The sequence below is a fragment of the Pterocles gutturalis genome, unplaced genomic scaffold (assembly GCF_000699245.1).
Source record: "Pterocles gutturalis isolate BGI_N339 unplaced genomic scaffold, ASM69924v1 scaffold7759, whole genome shotgun sequence".
Classification (NCBI taxonomy): domain Eukaryota; kingdom Metazoa; phylum Chordata; class Aves; order Pterocliformes; family Pteroclidae; genus Pterocles; species Pterocles gutturalis.
Genome location: NW_010128093.1, coordinates 10,662 through 30,274, shown reverse-complemented (window position 1 = coordinate 30,274; position 19,613 = coordinate 10,662). Strand labels below are relative to the sequence as shown.

Below are 19,613 nucleotides of genomic sequence, written 5' to 3'. Positions count from 1 at the left end.
CTCTTTCCCAGTAAGGGACAATTTCTGTATACTGAAAATAATCCCATTTTTTAAAGTCACATGGCATGTTTGTATTTTAAAGCTGTGTTCATTTAGGTCATTTATATTAATGTCCATCTCTCTATTTATGTAAGTAGGGTGGGATTGGCTCCATTGTGTGCACACTTTTATGTCTTCTGAATGTTATTGCACATGCATAGAGATCTTCATTCTACCATTACACCAGAAGCATACATCCCTCTCTACATAACTGTCTTTCTCAGTACAGTAGTGAAGTTTCAAAACAATTTCATAGAGCAACCTCACTTACCTTGCATTGGTTCAGCTAGGAGGATTATTTTTGGGTGTACAAATTACATTGCTGTCAGAGAAAACGAAAGCAGAAGCTCCATTGCAGAGGTACCAAATGCACGCCAACCCCTAATGAAGACGTGGTAAAACCAATGATTGATCCTGGAAGCAGCTTTCTGTCATAGACTTGGTGGAAGTGTTCGCACCAGGGCATGGGACTAAATCTAACCAAGCATAATACCCTTAAGCTTAAACAGTGGACTTGAAAGCAGCTTGGCACTAAGGGTTTTGATCTATTGATCTGTTCATGTTGCATCAGGTTACTCATTGGTGTATGTACGCATGTCACCACCTCGTTTCAAAAGTCAGTGAAAACTTATGTCATAGGGTTGCCTTGTCCCCTGCTATTGAAGGTAGTCATGATATTCCAGATTCCTTTCCTCTCCCCCTTTTCTAGATAAATGTTTCATCCAAAAACTTAGATTGCAGTCCATGCTGTGTCATTATTTTACAGCATTTTGGGCATTCCAGGCACTGAAGTTATTGACACCACGATACATGCAAATCAAATTATGCCAAGATCATTTCTAGGTATAACCAACACTTGTGTATTTTTCTGAATTTGCCACTAGTGATATAAACATCTAGAGAGGATCATGATGACAGTCTTCCCTGTCTGTGTTCTTCAGGTAGGGACCCTGTTTCTGGTCCAGTTGGTGACCTACCCTCGTATAGTGAAGAGTATTTTCTGCTTCAGTACTTCTACAAAATGTGCTTTTGTGCCTGCTCTTCACGGGAGCCCTACATGCTACAGACCCCAGACATGCTACGTGTACCATGCACAGCACAACTTGTTCTCATCATGGGATTGCATATGCTGCTTTTGTTTCATTGAGCTTGTAGCAATATTGCTAAAGGCTGCACTCGGGTCCCACAGCACAGGGCTGTCCTGTCACCTCTCCCATTTGCCATTTTTGCACAAGCTGCTTTGCAAACCAGACTCTGGCAGAGGCTACTACGAAGGCCCTTGTCTTCTGAGTAGCATGTGGTTTCCTTCAGGGTGCAAGACATTTTCAGGAGGAGAAGGGAAGGAAAAAAAAAAATCTTTTTAAAAACTACCTTGAGTTGTGAAGGAGTCTTGGGAGGGCTGACTACCATCCTGATAGGTTTTTTTGCTTTAACAGCTTGATGCAGATGGTGGCTGCTGCATGCTGACAGGTGCAGTATGGCAAGTGCCTCCTGGGTTTGTATTGGTGGAGTGAGGGCACAGAGCAAAGACCAGACACTGTTGTGCCTTGTCTCTCACCATTTATGTGGAGTGAGGTCGGTCCACCCACCAAATCACTTCTAGGGAGCAATCTAGTTGTTATACTGTAAAACAACACATAGGATCAGCGTAGCATATAAGCAATGTGAATGACAGTGGAAACAGAACCCTGGGGAGAAGTTAGGCTCATACTGTAAATATACCTGCTTGTTAATAAGATGTTGTTACATTCAGATTTTTTTAACAGTATTTTCCCCCATCACATTGAGAAATTATTTGCATTATTGCAGTTAATACACTTGAAAAGAACATAAATTGCCCTTTAATTGTCCTGGTTTTTCTTAGGCTCTCGTGTTTTCATTTTCTCAAGTTTAAGGGTTTTACCATAGCTAGTTTTGTTTATCTATAGAAACATACCTTTCAGACTGTCATTCCAAACACATTCATTCTTTTGCTTGTTACTAAGCATTTCTTTTTGGTTTTGGTCCATGGTATCTCTCATTGTACAGGTTATTGAGGATAACGGTGTTCGAAGGGTTGTGGTGGTTCCCCAGGCTCCAGAATTTCATCCTGGTGGTCACGCAGTGTTACACAGGCCTCCGCATCCCCCACTGCCTGGCTTCCTTCCTCTTCCAGCCATGATACCCCCTCCACCACGTCATATATACTCACCCGTGACCGGAGCTGGTGACATGGCAACACAGTACATTCCACAGTATCACACTTCACAAGTATATGGTGATCTGGGTAAGTAGCTTATCAAATGTTGTAAGTTCTATCAAAGGAAATAATACTCTACTCATTTCCCGCATCTGTTCTGCTGATGTACGGACATTACTAAGGAAGACTTACAGCTTGAATGGGAGCTATACACGGAAGTTTTATGAAGACACCAGGCTTGTTTTTACTGAAGTTGATTATTCCAGGAGAAGTTCTTTTCATTAATTTGACTTGTCTGTTCAGTGATCCATTAAACAGACAGATTATTTCTTATGTGTATAAGTTACAGTTTTGCCCAGGAAAGCAATACAGGAAGTGTTTGTAATGATTCAGTAGGTGCCTTCCCCTGAGATTAAACATTTTAAATCCATGCCTGAGCACTGCTCTGAGATGCATTGTGTCTTGCAGGTTACCTGTTTGAAGCATGAAACAGAAGTTCTTAGTATTGATTATGAAAAATAGCAATCTTTTTTTTTCATAAAACTCCGTGCATTTAGTCCAATGTCTGTATTGAAGTCCAGCTTGAGTAACCAGGTGCCACTGGCCTAAGCTTAATACTGTAGATGAAATTGTCTTTGGTAGTGCTATTGACATCTGCCTTTAATACGGTTTAGTGACAAAGTGTATGTGTCTGCTAACTCAGGGGTTGGGTTCTTAGATTAATATTTACATTTCTGGTAGGCTTGCTTTTCTTTAGATAAACCTCTGCTATAAAGCAAGTGCTGACCTTGAAAGACTTTCAGAGAGCAGTGCCAGGTTGCTGGTTTTAGACAAAGAAGCTAGAAGCTACAGAGGGAGAGACTATACGCATCTACAGCAACAAGACAAAGCTGTGTTGATTCTCAGTGTTCTGTGATAGTACTAAAATAACTTTAAAATGTCCCCCATATAGTCACTGTGCTTAAATAGTCATGATGTACAAAGCCATCAGATACGAATATATCGATGTCTTGATCTTCCTGGATTTCATAGTGTTTCTGTGTTCTTAAGTTGTCCTTTATTTCTTCCTTGCACTACTTTGATAACAGTACATTATTAGATGCTCTTTGGGTGTTTATTTATAGTTTTATTAATTTATTAGTTTCCTGTAGATGGCAATTGTTTGCTTTTAGTTTGCTAAATTAAGAGATTGGAATATGATAATTAAATGCATAAAAGGTAGAGGATACTTCTTAATGGAACATTTTTTTTTAGATTTTTGCTGCTATGTTGTATCTCTTTAAATATGAATTCAGTGATAATCTGCTAAACTGCTAATGTAACAAAAAAATTGATAAAGTGGGATTCTTTGGTTTTGCTTTGTTTTAAATACATATGTGAGATACCCTTGGATTTAGGGAATTTAGAGGACTAGGAATGCTTTAAATTTTTTACATATTTGCTACAGATTTTATATTTAATTCTGGACAACTGACTTTGGCTATGGCTTTCAGAAGTCAAAGCCCACAGTTAGGCTCCTATATGAAGAATCTGAATTTAAGGGGGGGAAAAAACCCAGAAGTGCTTAGAGCATAGTGGTTCTCTGAGAAAAGCACCTAAGTTTCTAATGGCAGTGAAAATCAAATTTCTAAATAGTCACAGCTTATCTAGTAGTCCTCTGTCAAATTTTCTGGGAAGTAAGCTGTCCTAAAAAAAAAACCCAGAAACTGAAAAGTTCTCTAGTTTTTTTATTTTATTCTTCTTGCAAGGAAGTTTTTATTTGATCTGGTTTTCTTTACTTCCTAGCACATAAGGAATAAAAAATAATGAACTTTATTCTTCAGACCAAGTGGTCCGACTTACATGAAAATGGACAAATCCTATGCTGGTTTTGAAGGATGTGTATTTTTGAAAGCTTTCATCATTTATCATATACAGAGTTACACTGAGGAAAGAATTGGTGCCATGTGGTGCATTGGTTTAAAGTCTTGAGTCAATAAGCTGTTTCTAAGCATAAGGTGAAATGTCTAAAAATGTTAGAATCTGACAGAAAGGTTCACCAATCTGCAGTTTAGTTTTTTTTCATCTGGTACTGGCTTTTTTCCAAAGCTACCTTTTGGCTTAGAGATGGGACTTGGGTGATACTGCAGCAATGCCGTGGGTTACTCTTTACAGTTCTTGTGTACTTACAAGGCCTAGCCATGATATCTTCAGTGTTTTAAGTGTCTTTCAGTTGCCATATGCTTTTATGGGGCTTTTCCCTGTTCCCATGTAACAGAGTAGCACAGTTTTTTCTGTGTCGACTTTATCCTGTACCTTACTGCTCAAGGAAGATTATAGAAACATTTTAAGAATAATTTTTAAGTAAAAAAAAAGATGTGGGAAGGAAAGATTACACTTTCTCCCATAACATGTTGTTAGTGTCCAATTAGTGTATATTAGTTTACCTGCTGGACACTTCAGTTTTCCAATAGGAGTAGGGGTGTAATTTTACACACAAGTAACACATATAGCATTTTTAAATAGATTTTTAATTACGTTCTGTTCTTTGTGGTTATTTTTAATTTTTTTTTCTTTCATTTAGATACTCTGCCTGCTCATGGAAGATCCAACTTTAGAGATGAAAGGTCTAGTAAAACATACGAAAGGCTACAAAAAAAATTAAAAGATCGGCATGGAACTCAGAAGGATAAGTTAAACAGTCCTCCATCATCTCCTCAGAAATGTCCTTCTCCTACAAATGAACATAATGGACTTACGAAAGGACAGGATGCAGCTGGTATAAGCACAGGTTCTACCAAAAGCAAGTCTTTGGGTAAAGGAAAAAGCAATTCTCAGACAGACACAGAAGTAGAAGGTAAGTGTTAACAAAAATTATATATATATATACGTATATATATGTAAAAAAAATGCAAGTCCAGTGTCTGGCTGAGCATAGTGTTTGTAGATAGAACACCGCACCTGGACAATCTTGAAGTTGAGTAGTAGTCCATAGCTACCTTGACTTACCTAGAATGGAGTTAAGGGCAATTAGCTTACTCCTCACATTGAAACGATGGGCCTAGGAGAAAAAAAACTACTGATGTGCAAGTCTCCCTGTAGATTTGAGCAAATCTTATTAGTCATACTTCGTAACACTGTTTAAAGAAAAATCATGCCTTGTCCAGAGTTATTGGTGCTTCCATTTTGAGGAATCAGTGAGTATTGATGGCCTGCTTGATATTGCAGAAAACGTGCAAAGAACCAGCTGTCTGATACAGGAAACCTACCTGCGACTTGTTGAAGAGTAATGTTTTGTAAAATAGATATTGTTGTTAAAATGAAATTCACATAACGCCTGTCCCTACCAGCTCATTATTGAAAGGCCTTTGTAGAAAAATACTGATCTTTACACTAGTCTGTGTGGGTTCATGTTTTCTAAGATACTACCATAGGGAGTGTGTTTATTATTAACACCTTTATTTCACCAGAAAGCTTGTAAATCTTAAAAATGAGCTGAACTCAGTCTTTGTCATACAGTCATCGTCGAATCTGATGATGCGTCACTATGCAACTTTCAGGTCACTAGCATAACACTTCAGATTCAGAACACAACATTAAAGACTTGTCATCAGCCAAATACAATTTTATCAGAATAGGGAGTTGTAACTGATGCTGTTGATGCTGAGGGCAACAAACCATGGTTTTCTCAACTCATTGAAGTTCACTTTGAGATTATGATTTTGTGCCAGTGTATATTAGATTGCTGTAGACCAAAAAGAATGTGAAGAAAGCATGTCTAAGACCAGGAAATCTCAACCTGAAAGAGCTGTTTAGAAACACGTGTAGATGATACCCGTGAAAGCTTGGTACCAAGGGACACCTTTAGGATACAACCTGAATTCAGAAGTTGGGAACTGTTGCTCCAAAGTTGTAGCTCCAAAGTTGTAGCTCCAAAGTTGTATGAATACTTATCACTATAGTTCTAGGGTGGCATTTGTCTTGGCTTCACTTTACTTTCTGTTAGTTGGTATTTATCTGTGAGCTAAATTTACCAAGGCACAGGTGATAAAATGTACTGTTGTTGACATACGTTGTGAAAATTATGTTAACAGTCCCTTAGAAGTATTTTATGTGAAAAATGTAAAAGTCCACTTTTCAAAATTATTTAATTGCAGAGACACTTTGGATAATTTTTTACTGTGACTTAGACTTTCAATAACTAAGAAGTCAGGAGCGCATTTGATTAGTTATAAACCTAGAAATACACAGTTGAAAAATAGACTTGATGTAGTTTTTTTAAGAATTTTTTCAGGCTTTGTTTTTCTTTTATTTTTCATTTTAGTTTAAGACAGGTTAAGTGAATTCAAAATGCCTGGTGACATTTTCAAAACTGGGTAGCCTGTTCGCTTACACTGTTCAGATAATAAAATGTTAATTTTGCGTGAGAGAAGGCACGTAAAACACTTCCTGTAAATACTGAGTCCTCTATAAAGCTCAGCTGTACCTTCAGCTGAAACAAAATACCTTAGATTTTTTTTTCCTGAGATGTAAGTGAAGGCTGAGCTAAGGTTTGCCCTTGCGATCGAAAGAGGCAAACTGTTACCAGTAGTCCTCCACATGATGTGCAGTAACTTAAAGTACTGTAACTTGACTACATGTACAGCCAAAGAGAAATCTACAGGAAATATCTCAGCCAAGAGCTCAAGTTCTCCAGCGTAGTAGCTTGTTTAAAGTTATACATTCATAAAAGATAACTAGGCTTTTTGTCTTCCATTAAATCATAGAACAGATTTAGAAATCATTTTATGTGAACAACTTCTTTGTGAGACTTTTATGTTGCTCTAGATGAATGCAAGTTGGCAAGGTGTTCTAGCTTATACATACTTCAGTCTGTGCACAGTTGTTGAATTTGAAGAGCTATTTCACTGTAAAGTCACTGAATGATACTCATGGGTACTTTTTGTTTGCTTTGATTTTATTTTTTAAGAAAAGGATGAAGAAACAAAAGCACTTGAAGCACTTCTTTCCAATATAGCCAAGCCAGTGGTAAGTAAATAAAACTTTCCATAAAATCAGAATGTTGCTGCTTTATACAGTTACACGTCTTTCTCGCTCTCCAAGTTTAAAGGATCTTTAACTTCCCACACTGAGGAAAACTCCCTTAACGTCCAGTCACTGAAATGTAAATGACCAAAGTAATTTTTAGTATATTAGCATTTGCAAAGTTAAAATTGTCTCAGTGCTTATTATGTGGAATTATTCTTCATGGTCACTCTGTGAAATCTCAGTATTAACAGATTTGTAAAAAAAGAGAGAGAGAGCTTTTAACATTGCCAGTAACATGATGATGATACTTAACATTATCTCTTGCTGTAAAATCTGTTCTCCGTTTCCTGTACTATTGTTAGTTTTAACTGTTCAGGAAACAGTTTTACACATTAGGTATCTGTAGGCATGAGAGATACCTGGTGAGATTTTGGAAACTTCACCAAACTCCACCAAAAATTAGATTTTCATTTTTGAAAACTTCACACTTCACACATAACTAGGAAGAGGAAACTCCTGTGGAAGGAGGGACATACAGGGGAGAGAAGATGAAGAAGGAAAAAGGGTCAGATGGAATCATCGTTGGACTTCCAACATTGCCATTCATGAGCTACATACCTTCTCCCCTTCACCTCCCCAGCAACCTGGCCCTGGTTTTAGTGCCCCAGTCTTGATTATTCTTTCGTATGTTGCTTTACAGCCTGGTGAGGAGAGGCTGAGAGAGCTGGGACTGTTCAGCCTGGAGAAGAGAAGACTCAGTGGGGATCTTATCAATGTATATAGATATCTGCAGGGCAAGTGCGAAGAGGATGGAGTCAGGCTCTTTTCAGGGTGCCCAGTGTCGGGACTAGAGGCAGTGGGTACAAACTGAAACATAGGAGGTTTCCTCTGAACATCAGGAAATGCTTTTTTTACTGTGTGCTCCCTGCCATTCACGGTACAAAACATACCTGCTTTGCAAATGGGTCAGAGCTGTATAGCTAAAGGGACTCGTGTCTTTGACCCTTTTGACTCTTAGCCATGAGTATCTGTCCCAACAAGGGAACATATGCCTAGTTTAGCCACATACTGCATTAGAATGGATGTAGAAACAAATTTTGCTGCAAGGTTAGCTTAGTGCAGTGTAGTGCTCTGCACTGAACAATAGCATTCTCAGTGGCCCTCAAATCATGAGTGCCTGCTATGCACTTCTTAACTTCATGAGAACATAGATGATCCTTTCTATCCTGACTAGAAGTACAGGGACCAGTTGTCTAGAAGATGTGTGTGCAGTGCTCTGCCAGTCGTCATGGCATAAAGGATGCCATCCAAGTTTGGAGTGTCATCAGTGGCTGCATTGCCAAGGGGAGTGACAGCTCTGAGCTTCCTGGGGTGGTTAGAGTGAGACTGTGAGAGGTATGATCAACAGGTGGTGTCTTCTGCTATGTTGCTAATGACGTATGAAAAAGACATGGAGTGCCAGTACTACTGCCTTGTTTTCCTTCACTTGCACCCTTAACACTGAAGTGTTTGTGCCTTTTAGGCAAGCGTGCTATTTCCCTTCCTCACCACGTCCTTACTTGAACATCATTGCGTGTAGCTGTGTGCCTATGAGCAATCTCTTTGCAGACCTCAGAAGACATCACAGGCTTAGGCGGTCGTAGTCTGCTACAGACTAGACAGCGTACACACAGCAAAAAGCCGAATTTACAGTACTTGGAGAGTCTTATGCTTTGCAAAGGCAAGGGACTGTCAGGTGTGGGTGGATAGAAGACTAGCTGATGTTTCAGCTTGGGGAAGTGTGATGTGATAAGGTAAAGGGAGGCTGTGTTACCTACTTAGGCCTTGCAGGATCAGAAGCAACCTTCCCACAGTTTCTCCAACAAAACGTTTTTCTCACCGTACCACAAGTGAACCAGGAGATTGTGTTTTTTCCACACGCTCTGTTTGTGGTTCTCATCAGAAATATTCCTGCAGGTTTTTGATTAATGTTTTGCTTGAAGCATTCACTGTGGGGATTGTGCCATGATGCTCTCCTTGGTGGATCATCAACACACTGTCCCCTGGTTAAACTTGAGTGCTGGCACAGGCACTACTAGGTACTGATTGTGGTTGTAGTCATATGGTCAGATGATCATACAGACGCTGTCCAGTACAGTGTCCATTGCACCATATCCTGCTCCAGAAAGCCCAGAGTAGTGCTGAAGGCTGTGACCTGTCCTGGGCTGGCCTATGTCTTCATGCCCAGGTCTAGGGTGGGCACATCTAAATGAGCTGATGGGCTCCATGGTGTGCTTTCATTCCCACATCTCTCTCGGTTCTGCACAGTGTGGGGCACATCAGCTTTGCTGCCTCCAGACTCCCTCTAAGTGTTTTTATGAACAAGTTGTCATTTTCTTAAACTTTTCCTTGTGTGGATTTCCAGTCTTTTCATACATGGCAGTGTTAGTCAAGTTGGTAAAGTGGTACTGCCACCAGATGACCCTTCTGCTTAGGGAAGTCTTGAACTTCCTATACCCAGATGTAAGTTGGAGTGGTTCTGCAGGTTGCACCATGCTGAGTGCTCTGCATCTGAGCAGAGTCTGCACTAGCTGTCATGTGCATTAACCAAACAGCAAAGCAAGCAGAAGAGAAGGTAGGGGGACCTGAAAAGACAAAAGCAAAATGAAGAGTGGAGCAGATGGCTGAATATTTAATAAGGAGATGCAATAGGAACTCAATTTCAGGGTTGGTTGTATAACAAGTAAATCCCTTGGGAGAGTAGAGTATCATGTTTTGTGGTTCATGCATGCAGGCTTTTAGAATGTGATGCACCTTGCTTGCTCGTTAAGTACCTTGTGTCACTGTGAATGCAATCCAGTTTGCACATGCTAAAACTGTTCTCTTTTTTTGACCCAAATGGCATGTGTAGTGTAGTTAATGAGGAGATTCACTTTTGCAAGTTAGGCACATCTCCATTAGCAGTCCACCTCTTAGTTTGGTCAGTGTTAGGGCCTGACTCAAGTATTGTACTCTGCTCTGCAGAAGCACACAGTGCTCGGAGCTGCAACCAAAATCAATTCCAGCCGTATGAATAAGCATGCAAAGCGATAAGTAACACCAAGTTTTCTGAAAAAGCCACTCCTGAATGTCTCAGACCACCTAAGAATAGTGGATTCTTCTGATCTTAATCTTTATTCTTCAAAAATAGTTTTTTCCTCCTTATATCACAGAGATTTTTTGAAAATACACTAGTGTTTTGTGCTTGAGAACTGATGGGAATTTCTGAAACTTCAGTAATTCTTTTCCATAGTAGAGCTCTGGCTAGTCTCCAAAAAGTCAAGTATTTGCATATTATTGACCATCAAGGATAAAGGACAGTATTGAAAAATTGCTTGTTATTGAAGCAGTTAGTAATTACTGTCATGTGCTTGCATCATGTGAAGCTGAAGTTTTGTGTTGAAATAATGTGCTGGTGTGATCTAAGACTGCCATAGTGCATACATACAACAGATAAAAGTTTTTTGTAGGAAATCTTCACTTTAGCAATTCTTAATCTTTCCATGCTTTGCTTTTGTCCCTTACTAATAGTCTTGTGAGGAGGAATATAGGTGGACCTAGACTTGTCTTTTGGAATAATTCTTTTAGCTGGAATCTGAATCTGAAAAGCAGTACCAAATGTTTTATAAATGAGTTACAAAATATGTAACATCATATAGAGTGTAAGTCCGGAAAAAAAACCTTGATGTTACTCAGTCCCAGTCCTGCTGCCTCTCTTCTTTTTGTCTGATTACTGACCCCTCACGCACAAACCGTATTTTTGGGGACCCCACAGACCCCCAGGCCTGTTCTCTAGGGCTGCAGAAACAAAGAAGGTGGCAGCTTTAGCGGAATTCAGCTGTATGAGGGACAGGGTTGGAAATTATTTCCAGTATTTTTCCTTGCCAAAGAGTTAAGTGTTGTATCTCTTGTTCTGTTCCTTCTGCCCTTGAGCACCTTCTCGTAGGCTCTCAGGTACCTGCCTCTTAAGACTTGTTCCATAAGTAGTTCACTCCCTGGTGCTCCTCAGCAAGGCTCACTAGTTTAGGCTTGGCTTCTTGCTGTTCCTTAGTTTAGTGTGAGTGTGCATCACTGATGAGGAACCAGCAGTTTAACCAGAACACCTGGTTTATTGCAGACCAGTCAGTTTCACTGGGCACCATCTACTGGGCCCAGTGACTTTGCTGCGGGCTAGAGATTTCCTGATAGATTTATTTTTTTTTTTGTAATAAATCTTTTTGTCTTTAATCCTGATACCTGTTTTTGTTTCATTGATTCTTTTAACTTTTCTTGTAAATTCTGGACAATTGTAGCTTATTTGCTCCTTTTAGCCATATGCATATGGTGCATGTATATGTATAGAGAATGTATGTAGTTTTTGTACATAAACACATAGTTAATCTTGTTTGATTTTTTTTATACATTAACACTTTCTATGCACCATAAGGATGTCCTTAATTCCTGGCTTCTGTGAATGCTTTTCAGTTTGCATTTCTGATCATGTTCAGTTTCACTGGCTGTTGCTTTTAGGCTTTGGCAAATTGACCATGGCAAAGCTTCAAAGCTCCATAATATTCTTTAGTCACATACTCTGTTTGCACAAAGTAAAACAGCCAGAACAACCTGCCTAGTCACTGGTTTTTAGCTTAGTACATAATACTGCGTCATTGTGTTACTGTGTTAACAGTTGTCATCTGTTATTTTAGAAGTCTTATGGAGGGTTTACATGAGTTGACTAACAAACATTGCCCCTGCGGGAGTAACTTGGGATAAAAATTTTTTGTCCAGTCAGGGACTTAAAGAACATTTCACCCTGTTCTGTCTTCACTTGTTGGTATATAATGATTTCCACTAATACTCGGGGTTTAATTTTACTGGTCAAAGTCCTGTGAGTTGTCTGTTACTCTCTAGTCTGTAATGTTGTCTTTGATCTCCCTCCCACCCCTCCTGCTCTCTCTGTACTGAACAGTTGAAACCTCTAATTTAAAAGTTCCAATAAGATGTAATGCCACCTTTCATGCCAGTTGCATTACTTCTCCAGTGTAAAGGAAGACAGACAGGCTAAAATGTATGAAGAAAAATGTAATCTGTCAAGCGCATAAGGTAGTTTGGCATTAGTGAAGTGCTAGATGGCATGTTTTGTGCAGTGCTGGGCAAAGCACTAAAAATAATGAAACAGCAGGAGATAAGAACAGTGAGAATGATCAGAGGTTTAGATAAGTGAGATTTAGATAAATGAGGTGAGACACAAATGCTAACAGTCTTCAGATACATAAGAAAAAACTGCAGAAAGAGGAGATCTAATGTTCAACTCTATAGTGGCTAGGACTAGTAGGCTTAGCTGGTAGTAAGAGAGATACTGTCTGGACATTAGGAAAAAAAAATTAGCTGTTAAGGTAACTAAACATAGGAATAGATCATCTTACAGTGGACCTGCTCATCCTGGAGCATAGTAGGTCCTCTAGGAAACTACATACCTTCCCAGCTGCCTTCTGCAAACCAGGGGAGAAGGATTGAGATTGAGAGGGAGCTTTTACCACCCCAGATGCTTCCCACACCTCTGAAGACTTCCAGAAATGCTAGATTGGTACTGAGGTGGTTGTAATTAGTGTTAGTGTAGTTTGTGACCACGTAAAGATTATACCAGAATTTCTCTTACCGAACTTTGAAATGTATTTCCAAGAACTTCAGTGGGTAATCTTACTAGCATTTGATCCCTTTCAGGATGTGATGTACAGTTCTGTTAGCATATAAAGGTTTAGTGACATTCTTTCCAAGACATTGAGGCTCATTTTGTTTTATTTTTCCTCCTTTCTGTTTGTCTGTTTTCAGCAAGTCATCTTCTCTCTGCTTCATTCTTGAAGGTGACCCATTCAGCTTTTTAGTTCAGTAGATTTTAGCAATTTAAGAGCACCAGTTGTAAAGATAGCATTTTTATTCTCATACTGTTGTAATAGATATTTTCAAAAGCAATTGTTCCAAAAATAGATATATTGTAAAAATAGTCATTTCATATAATTAAATGTGTTTTCAGTTGTCTTATGAAATGATTTGAAATAGTAGGCACGTGCAACATCTAAACCACAATAGCAGACGTGCAATATTAATAAGCACCCACAAACTTCTAGACTTCCTTCTATAACAAATCCTAAAAATTTGTAATCACATGCACACACCCGTACACTCACCTACAGAAATAGGAGCATCCCCAGCCCTTGCAGTGCATGTGGGTTTCAAGCAGCACCTATTCTTCTGAGAGTGTAGGTAGCTCTCACTGCATGTCTCCTTTAGGAGATGTGAGTGCTTTAGCTTTGCGTGTAACTGTGTTATTCCCTAAAATCTATTGTTCCCTACAATCTGCTAATCCACAGGCCACTGAGAAGGCTCCCCACCCGGTAACATCCACCCACCCGAGCTGTGGGTCCCTGCCTGCTGCATCCTAAAGGGCTGCCGCACTAGCTGGGGTGCAGCTACTCACAGCATCTGTCAGGTCTGAATGGAGGTAGCAGTGGTGGCAGGGCTATTTCTTGCACTGTCAGGCAATGTTTTGATGTTTCCTATATTCCACTCCAGCATCTTTTATCCCTATTACGAATTTTCATGCTGCTTTTATACTTCTGAAGCTGATTCTTTCTTTGTTTCAGAAGTCTCTTTGTGATTCCCTGGTTACAGTTTAATCCACCCAAGGGTTGCCACCTTTAGCACAATGAGCCTGTTGGAGCAAACGCTTCTCAGACAGTTGGAGGTGTTGCGTTGACACGCACTGTTTATGCTCAGATTTCTATAACACCAACTGTTGTTACCCAGACCTTTCTGCAAAGGGTTGGCTGTGCATACAAGCACGACTATGGGAATTCTTCAGCACGTTGACCATATATATAGATATATGTACATGGACCTTGTGAGCATGCCTTCATCGCAAACAACTGAGCTCAAAGGACATTATATGTTCTGTTTGCTAACAGAGTGCTAGATTAGAGCCTCAGGTGGTTGTATCCCAATGAATATCCTGATAAAAAAAAAAAATTGCTGGGTTAGTTAACCAAATAGGCTCTAATATAATGGGAGAGTCTTTTTGTCACAATAGTAGTTAAATGCCCAAAGCAAAGTTTCTATGTACATATGACAGTAATGTTAGTCATTCTTGAGAAATTCCTGAGCTTCCATATATCTCATATGGAAACGGAGTTGGCAAAGGAGTATTAAAGAAATCATAATGCCAAAGAAAAAAGGCCTGCAACATTGGCATTTGACAAAATGACTGATTTCACAATATATGCTTGCGATCTCTTCTGCTTCACAAATGTTACTGTTCATTTTTATGTAGCCCACTAGGTGGCATTCGTTACCTAGAAGTGTCTTTGCAGTCAGCCTTGTGCCTTAGGATTGCCGTTTTCCAGCTTGATTTCATCTGTAAAAACTAATTAGTAGCTATTATATCAGTATTAATACTCTCATGTGCTAATGGTGCATGTTTTTCTTCTCTTTCATTTGTTCCTGCTTGGCAAAGCATCGTTTGTATACAATCGCATTTCAATTACAGAGGTCTCAAAAGCTGTATTTTTACAGGTGTCAGACATTCAGGCAAGAACAGCACTACTTATGTGGTCCCCTCCATCCAGTAATACCCAAGAAGACACTGACAAGAATGATATACCAGAGGTTTATACTTATGAAGTGATGATTTCAAATACTGGAAAAGATGGAAAGTACAAAACTATATACGTGTAGGTGTTCGTTATTTTTATTTAATTGCTGTTGCATTTAATTATGTGGCTTAAAACCTCATAAAAATCCTGCCTGTTGTCTGGAGATTTAAATAATTAGTAGTTTTGTGGAACTTCTCTTGTGAAACAAACTGCTTTTCAGGAGAATTGGTTCTGCTTTATTACTGAAGTCTCTACCATCAGTTATAATTTAAAGACTCTGTTCTTGGATGTTGGAAGCATGTTTTAATACCACTTAGCTGTATTTCAACTAGCTGCACTGGAAACTATGGATTCTCAAGTAGTGAGGTGTACCAGTAGTGAGAAATGCCAGTTGTATTTCTAGTTATTTACTTCAGCACATGCTGCTTCTCCCAGTAAGATTAACCCTCCCTTCCCTGAAAATCCCCTTCATAGGAGACCGTCTTATCATATTAAATAAAGTAAGTAGAATCACACAGAACACAAATCTAGCAGCAGCAAAACAAACAAAACTGTTCAGTTGTTTCATTCCTAGCACAAGGGTTTTCAGTCAGTCTTTTTGCAACTTGGAGAAATATAGCATTAAAACTTACCATTAAGGGTGTAGAGCTCTCTAATAATTATAAATCTTTGTATTTAGCTAATTCATCCTAGTCACCTTCCACGGATTCCTTAGGAGCAATACATAAATCACAAGTTGAATATCCCTGTCCTGGAAGCTAGAGAAAAAGAAATGAGCTTTGCTAACATAAGCTGATGTCAGTAAAAGCAGACTAATAGATGTCACTGAGGTGCCTTTTCTGTTTACTGGGATCTAACAAGTAGGTATATACAGTGATTTACAGTTTTAGAAAATCATTTTTGCAAGACTGAACTGAGCTTCTAAAGGCCCCAGTACTTCAGTGTTGTTTGTGTAATAAAATATATGTGTACACATGCAGCTAATCTTACTGAGTAAAGAGGAAAAGAGTTATTCTTTAAAAAACCCAAACAGAACAAAAACAACCCTAAACAGTAGGGCAAAATGACAGGAATCAAATGCGAGAAATCCCTGCAATTCAAATATAAACACATTTTAATTTTACTATATTTAGCAGCAGAAACAAACTGTTAACAAATATATTTCTCAGGAGTGTTAGGTGGATGGGTTCGATGATGTGTGTCTTTTTATAAAATGCATGGGATTCTGAAACGATGTCTTAAAAAAATCTTATCTCTTTCCAGTGGAGAAGAAAATAAACTTACTGTGAATGATCTCAGGCCAGCAACTGATTACCATGCAAAGTGAGTATCTCCGGCTCCATTCATTAAATTTGGTGGAAACATTTTAAAAGTTTCATTGTATCTGTGTATTTGCATTAGTCTTCAGAGATTCTTTACCACATCTCACCCTTCTTTGAGTCACAAATTAACCTTTTTGTCTTAGCTGACCATTCAGTCCATTTTGGAAAACAGAAGATTGTTGCACCCTCATCCAACATCCATGCTCTTTACTTTTCATGTCATGCCAGAACAGTGACACTTTTCTGTCCTTTGAACCAGGAACAGCTCAGCTGCTTGCTTTCTTTGTTTCCCAGAAGCAGCAGAGGGAGGCACTTACACAAGAACATGCTTGCTGCTGGCCACCTGAAGCTCAGGTTATGCTGCTTTCATTTTGCTCCAGCAAACAAGTGAATCTGACCCCATATGCTTTACTAAATATGCCCCTAGCTCAATATAATTCTACCCTTCTAGCAGAATTTGCTACTTCACTATGTCCTATTGAAGAAATAGCATAGGATTGGAAAGATGTAGTTAGGTGTTCTTCCCTCTTTTTTTTTACATATTGGAGGCTTGTCTTATTTCTTGGTTTAAAAAAAAAACCTATGAATACAGCAGTTTATAAATACATAACATTGTAAAGGCAGAAGCGAAGGCCACCTTAAAAGTACTGCCTTTTCAAGAAATAATTGCGAGTGGTAGGAGTGGCTGAATGTGCAGCATGTTGAGGGATTTGCCTCTGACTGTGTGAGGAATCCCAAGACTCCCATGTACTGACCAGGGAACCAGTTTAGAGGCAGCTGGTAGGAAGCACAGGAAGCAGAAGTGTGTCTGAGTAGGGAACAGAGTCAGAAATGTTGTGCCTCTTTCCATGTGAGCTTTAGAACGTCAGTAGTAGGGAGGAGGAGGGTTTCTGCCATTTAAGTCTGTTGATTAGCACTTGCTCATATGGGAGAGCTACATTCCTGGCCCTCCATGTGAGGGGTTCTGTACCTCCTAGTGCTGTGTTCCAGGATATTGTCCTGGTTGACAAACCAGAAGCAAAAGAGGGTTGGTCTGTTCTTCATCACACATCTCATTTAATTTAGGCCATTTTATGGCCTGCAGCACAGGTTCAGGAGAAGGATGAATAATAAATTCACTCAAAGTTCTTCATATGCAACTGTTGCCCTGTGATTTCTATTTTTGGTAGCATTTATGCACTTTACCCAACAATGTTTAACTTGAAAATGCATGCAGCATAAGGTTGAAAGCCTAGGAATTTTTTTTTCCTATGTAAGTCTTTTTTTATTAGGCTACATTCAGATTCCTTCTTGCTTAATTCTGGTTGTTGTAGAGAATGCATGGGGGTAGATGACTTCGCCACCTGAGCTGTCCTGATCTAGGAATTAAACAGAATTCTGACAGTGTGAACACTGTCCAAAATCAGTGAAGACCAAAAAGACTGAACTATGAAGATAACTGACAAATTAAATATTTGCAGCTGTAGGCAAGCACAAAGAACTTTGTTTGCAACATCAGTCACTGTTCAAATGTCTCCCTCTTCTTATTCATGAAATCTACAAAGACAAATTGCCTGTGACTTGCTGTTCATGCAACAAGAACATATAAGGTTTTTTGCATCTTCATAAGCAGGCAACCCAGATCTTATACCGGTGCTCAGAAGAAAGGGGTTTTTGGGGTTTTGTTTTTTCTTTCAAAGGAACCTGTGAATCAGAAGAAAGTAGTGTGCAGGTTCACCCAAGAAGGAGACACAGCATAGCTACACAGCTGAGGGGAGTCGGGGGGAGACCAGATAATAATCCTGTATTTAATTTTGGAGAAAAGCTATTAGAAAAAACAAACCATTTTGAGATAGAAGCAAGAATTCCCTGTTCTGAAGAACATGAGAGTTAATTCATAGCCTTCCTAAAGGAAAGGACAGGGTGAACTCACTCAACAAGGTCTTGAAGGAGTACAGAAGGTACTCTGAAAATATATCAACTGCTTCATTGTGCTCATCTGACAAAAGCATTTGCAGAACAAGAATTATTCATAATATCAACTAATATGCCTACAACAGATAATGAGCCTGCGAGATGTTACCATTATTTCCCAACCAAAGTACAGCAAATAAGACATATTTCAGATGTAATTGTCAGCCTAAAGCTGACTGATAGCAATGATGTACATCCAAAGTAGAGGGCTCTTTTCATTTGCATTACTTCTATTGACCTAGATGCTTCCACTAATGATTTTTTTATAACAGTAACATTTTAATAATGAGATAGCAAGGCAGTAACTTAGTTCCGAATCCTCAGATTTCTTTGGAAACTGCATGTACGTGATTTTGAAGCAAAATGTTTTTGGCTCTTTTCCGCTTAGAGTCCAAGTAGAATGCAATTGTGTAAAGGGGAGCCCTTCAGAAGCAGAGAGTTTTACCACAATGAGTTGTGAACCTGATACTCCAAATCTACCCAGGATAACTAATCGGACCAAAAATTCTCTTACTTTGCAGTGGAAGGTAAGAATTATTTTAAAACCTTTTAAAATAAGTATTTTAAACTCTTCAGAATTGTCAGTAAAATGCCAGTTCACTGAAGCAGAAATTTTTTGTCAAACATACTAGTTTCAGCCACAGTTCCATGACTGAACAGTACAATATGTGTACTGGGTTAAATGTGTACTTCAGTGAAAAGAGATTCCCAGGAAAGTAAGATTTTGTAGATAAAGTTACTGAGCTGTAATGAGAGATACTGGTTTGAGTTCCAGTCCTCTACTGTTCCATGGAACCAATTCCGTTCTCTGGACGGAACATCAGCCTATTTGTGCAAATCAAATGAAGTGGTCTGGGAAGACTGATATTTAAGCAGACTTGCAGTCTAGTGTCTCAGAAAAATTCTGTAGCATTTGACAATGCTGCCAGAATACTTTTTCAAGGTCTAAATTACAAAACAAAACCAAAAACATGATAGAAGCAGTCATTGGATGGAGACTGAATTAGGACTGCCTAGGCAAGTGAAACAGTCGTGTAAGGGAAGCATCATTTGCCCTTCACTGGTCTTGTCATGATTTGACCCATACATACATTTTTTAGAGCTCTGATTTCCTTCTTTTCCTGTTGCAGGCGTCTTGTGATAACGGTTCTAAAATCCACACTTACCTTTTAGAATGGGATGAAGTAAGCAAGTTATTCTGTTTTAATTTTGTGTTTTTAAAAAAACTAGCTGCACATCAGGTTGTATGAAAATTACGACTTCTGTCTAGAGGCATGTGAGAAATAAGTAATTCCTGAAGAAGTTATGAAAACGTGGTTACTGCCCAATTTTTTCCTTGGGGAATATAAAATAAGAGGAAATTCCTAATTACATGATTCTGCCACTCTTACTAGTGGCTTTTTCACCTATAGTCCAATACTTCTCTCAAGACCTGACACTGAAGGATCATCTTCCTGTAACACTCTT

At 39.0% G+C, this 19,613-nt stretch overlaps 1 protein-coding gene across 1 annotated transcript in view; it reads left to right on the top strand.

Annotated features, from left to right (window-relative positions):
- Positions 1 to 2,046: 2,046 nt before the first annotated feature.
- The window catches only part of LOC104466155 (fibronectin type-III domain-containing protein 3a-like), a gene marked incomplete at its 3' end in the record, with an annotated part of 26,823 nt that continues 9,256 nt past the window's right edge, over positions 2,047 to 19,613 (top strand). Inside the window, exons 1-7 of the mRNA XM_010079491.1 lie at positions 2,047 to 2,305; positions 4,782 to 5,054; positions 7,167 to 7,225; positions 14,792 to 14,949; positions 16,135 to 16,194; positions 18,535 to 18,673; positions 19,277 to 19,330. Coding sequence (XP_010077793.1) covers positions 2,047 to 2,305; positions 4,782 to 5,054; positions 7,167 to 7,225; positions 14,792 to 14,949; positions 16,135 to 16,194; positions 18,535 to 18,673; positions 19,277 to 19,330 — 1,002 coding nt within the window. The remainder of the gene's footprint in view (positions 2,306 to 4,781; positions 5,055 to 7,166; positions 7,226 to 14,791; positions 14,950 to 16,134; positions 16,195 to 18,534; positions 18,674 to 19,276; positions 19,331 to 19,613) is intronic.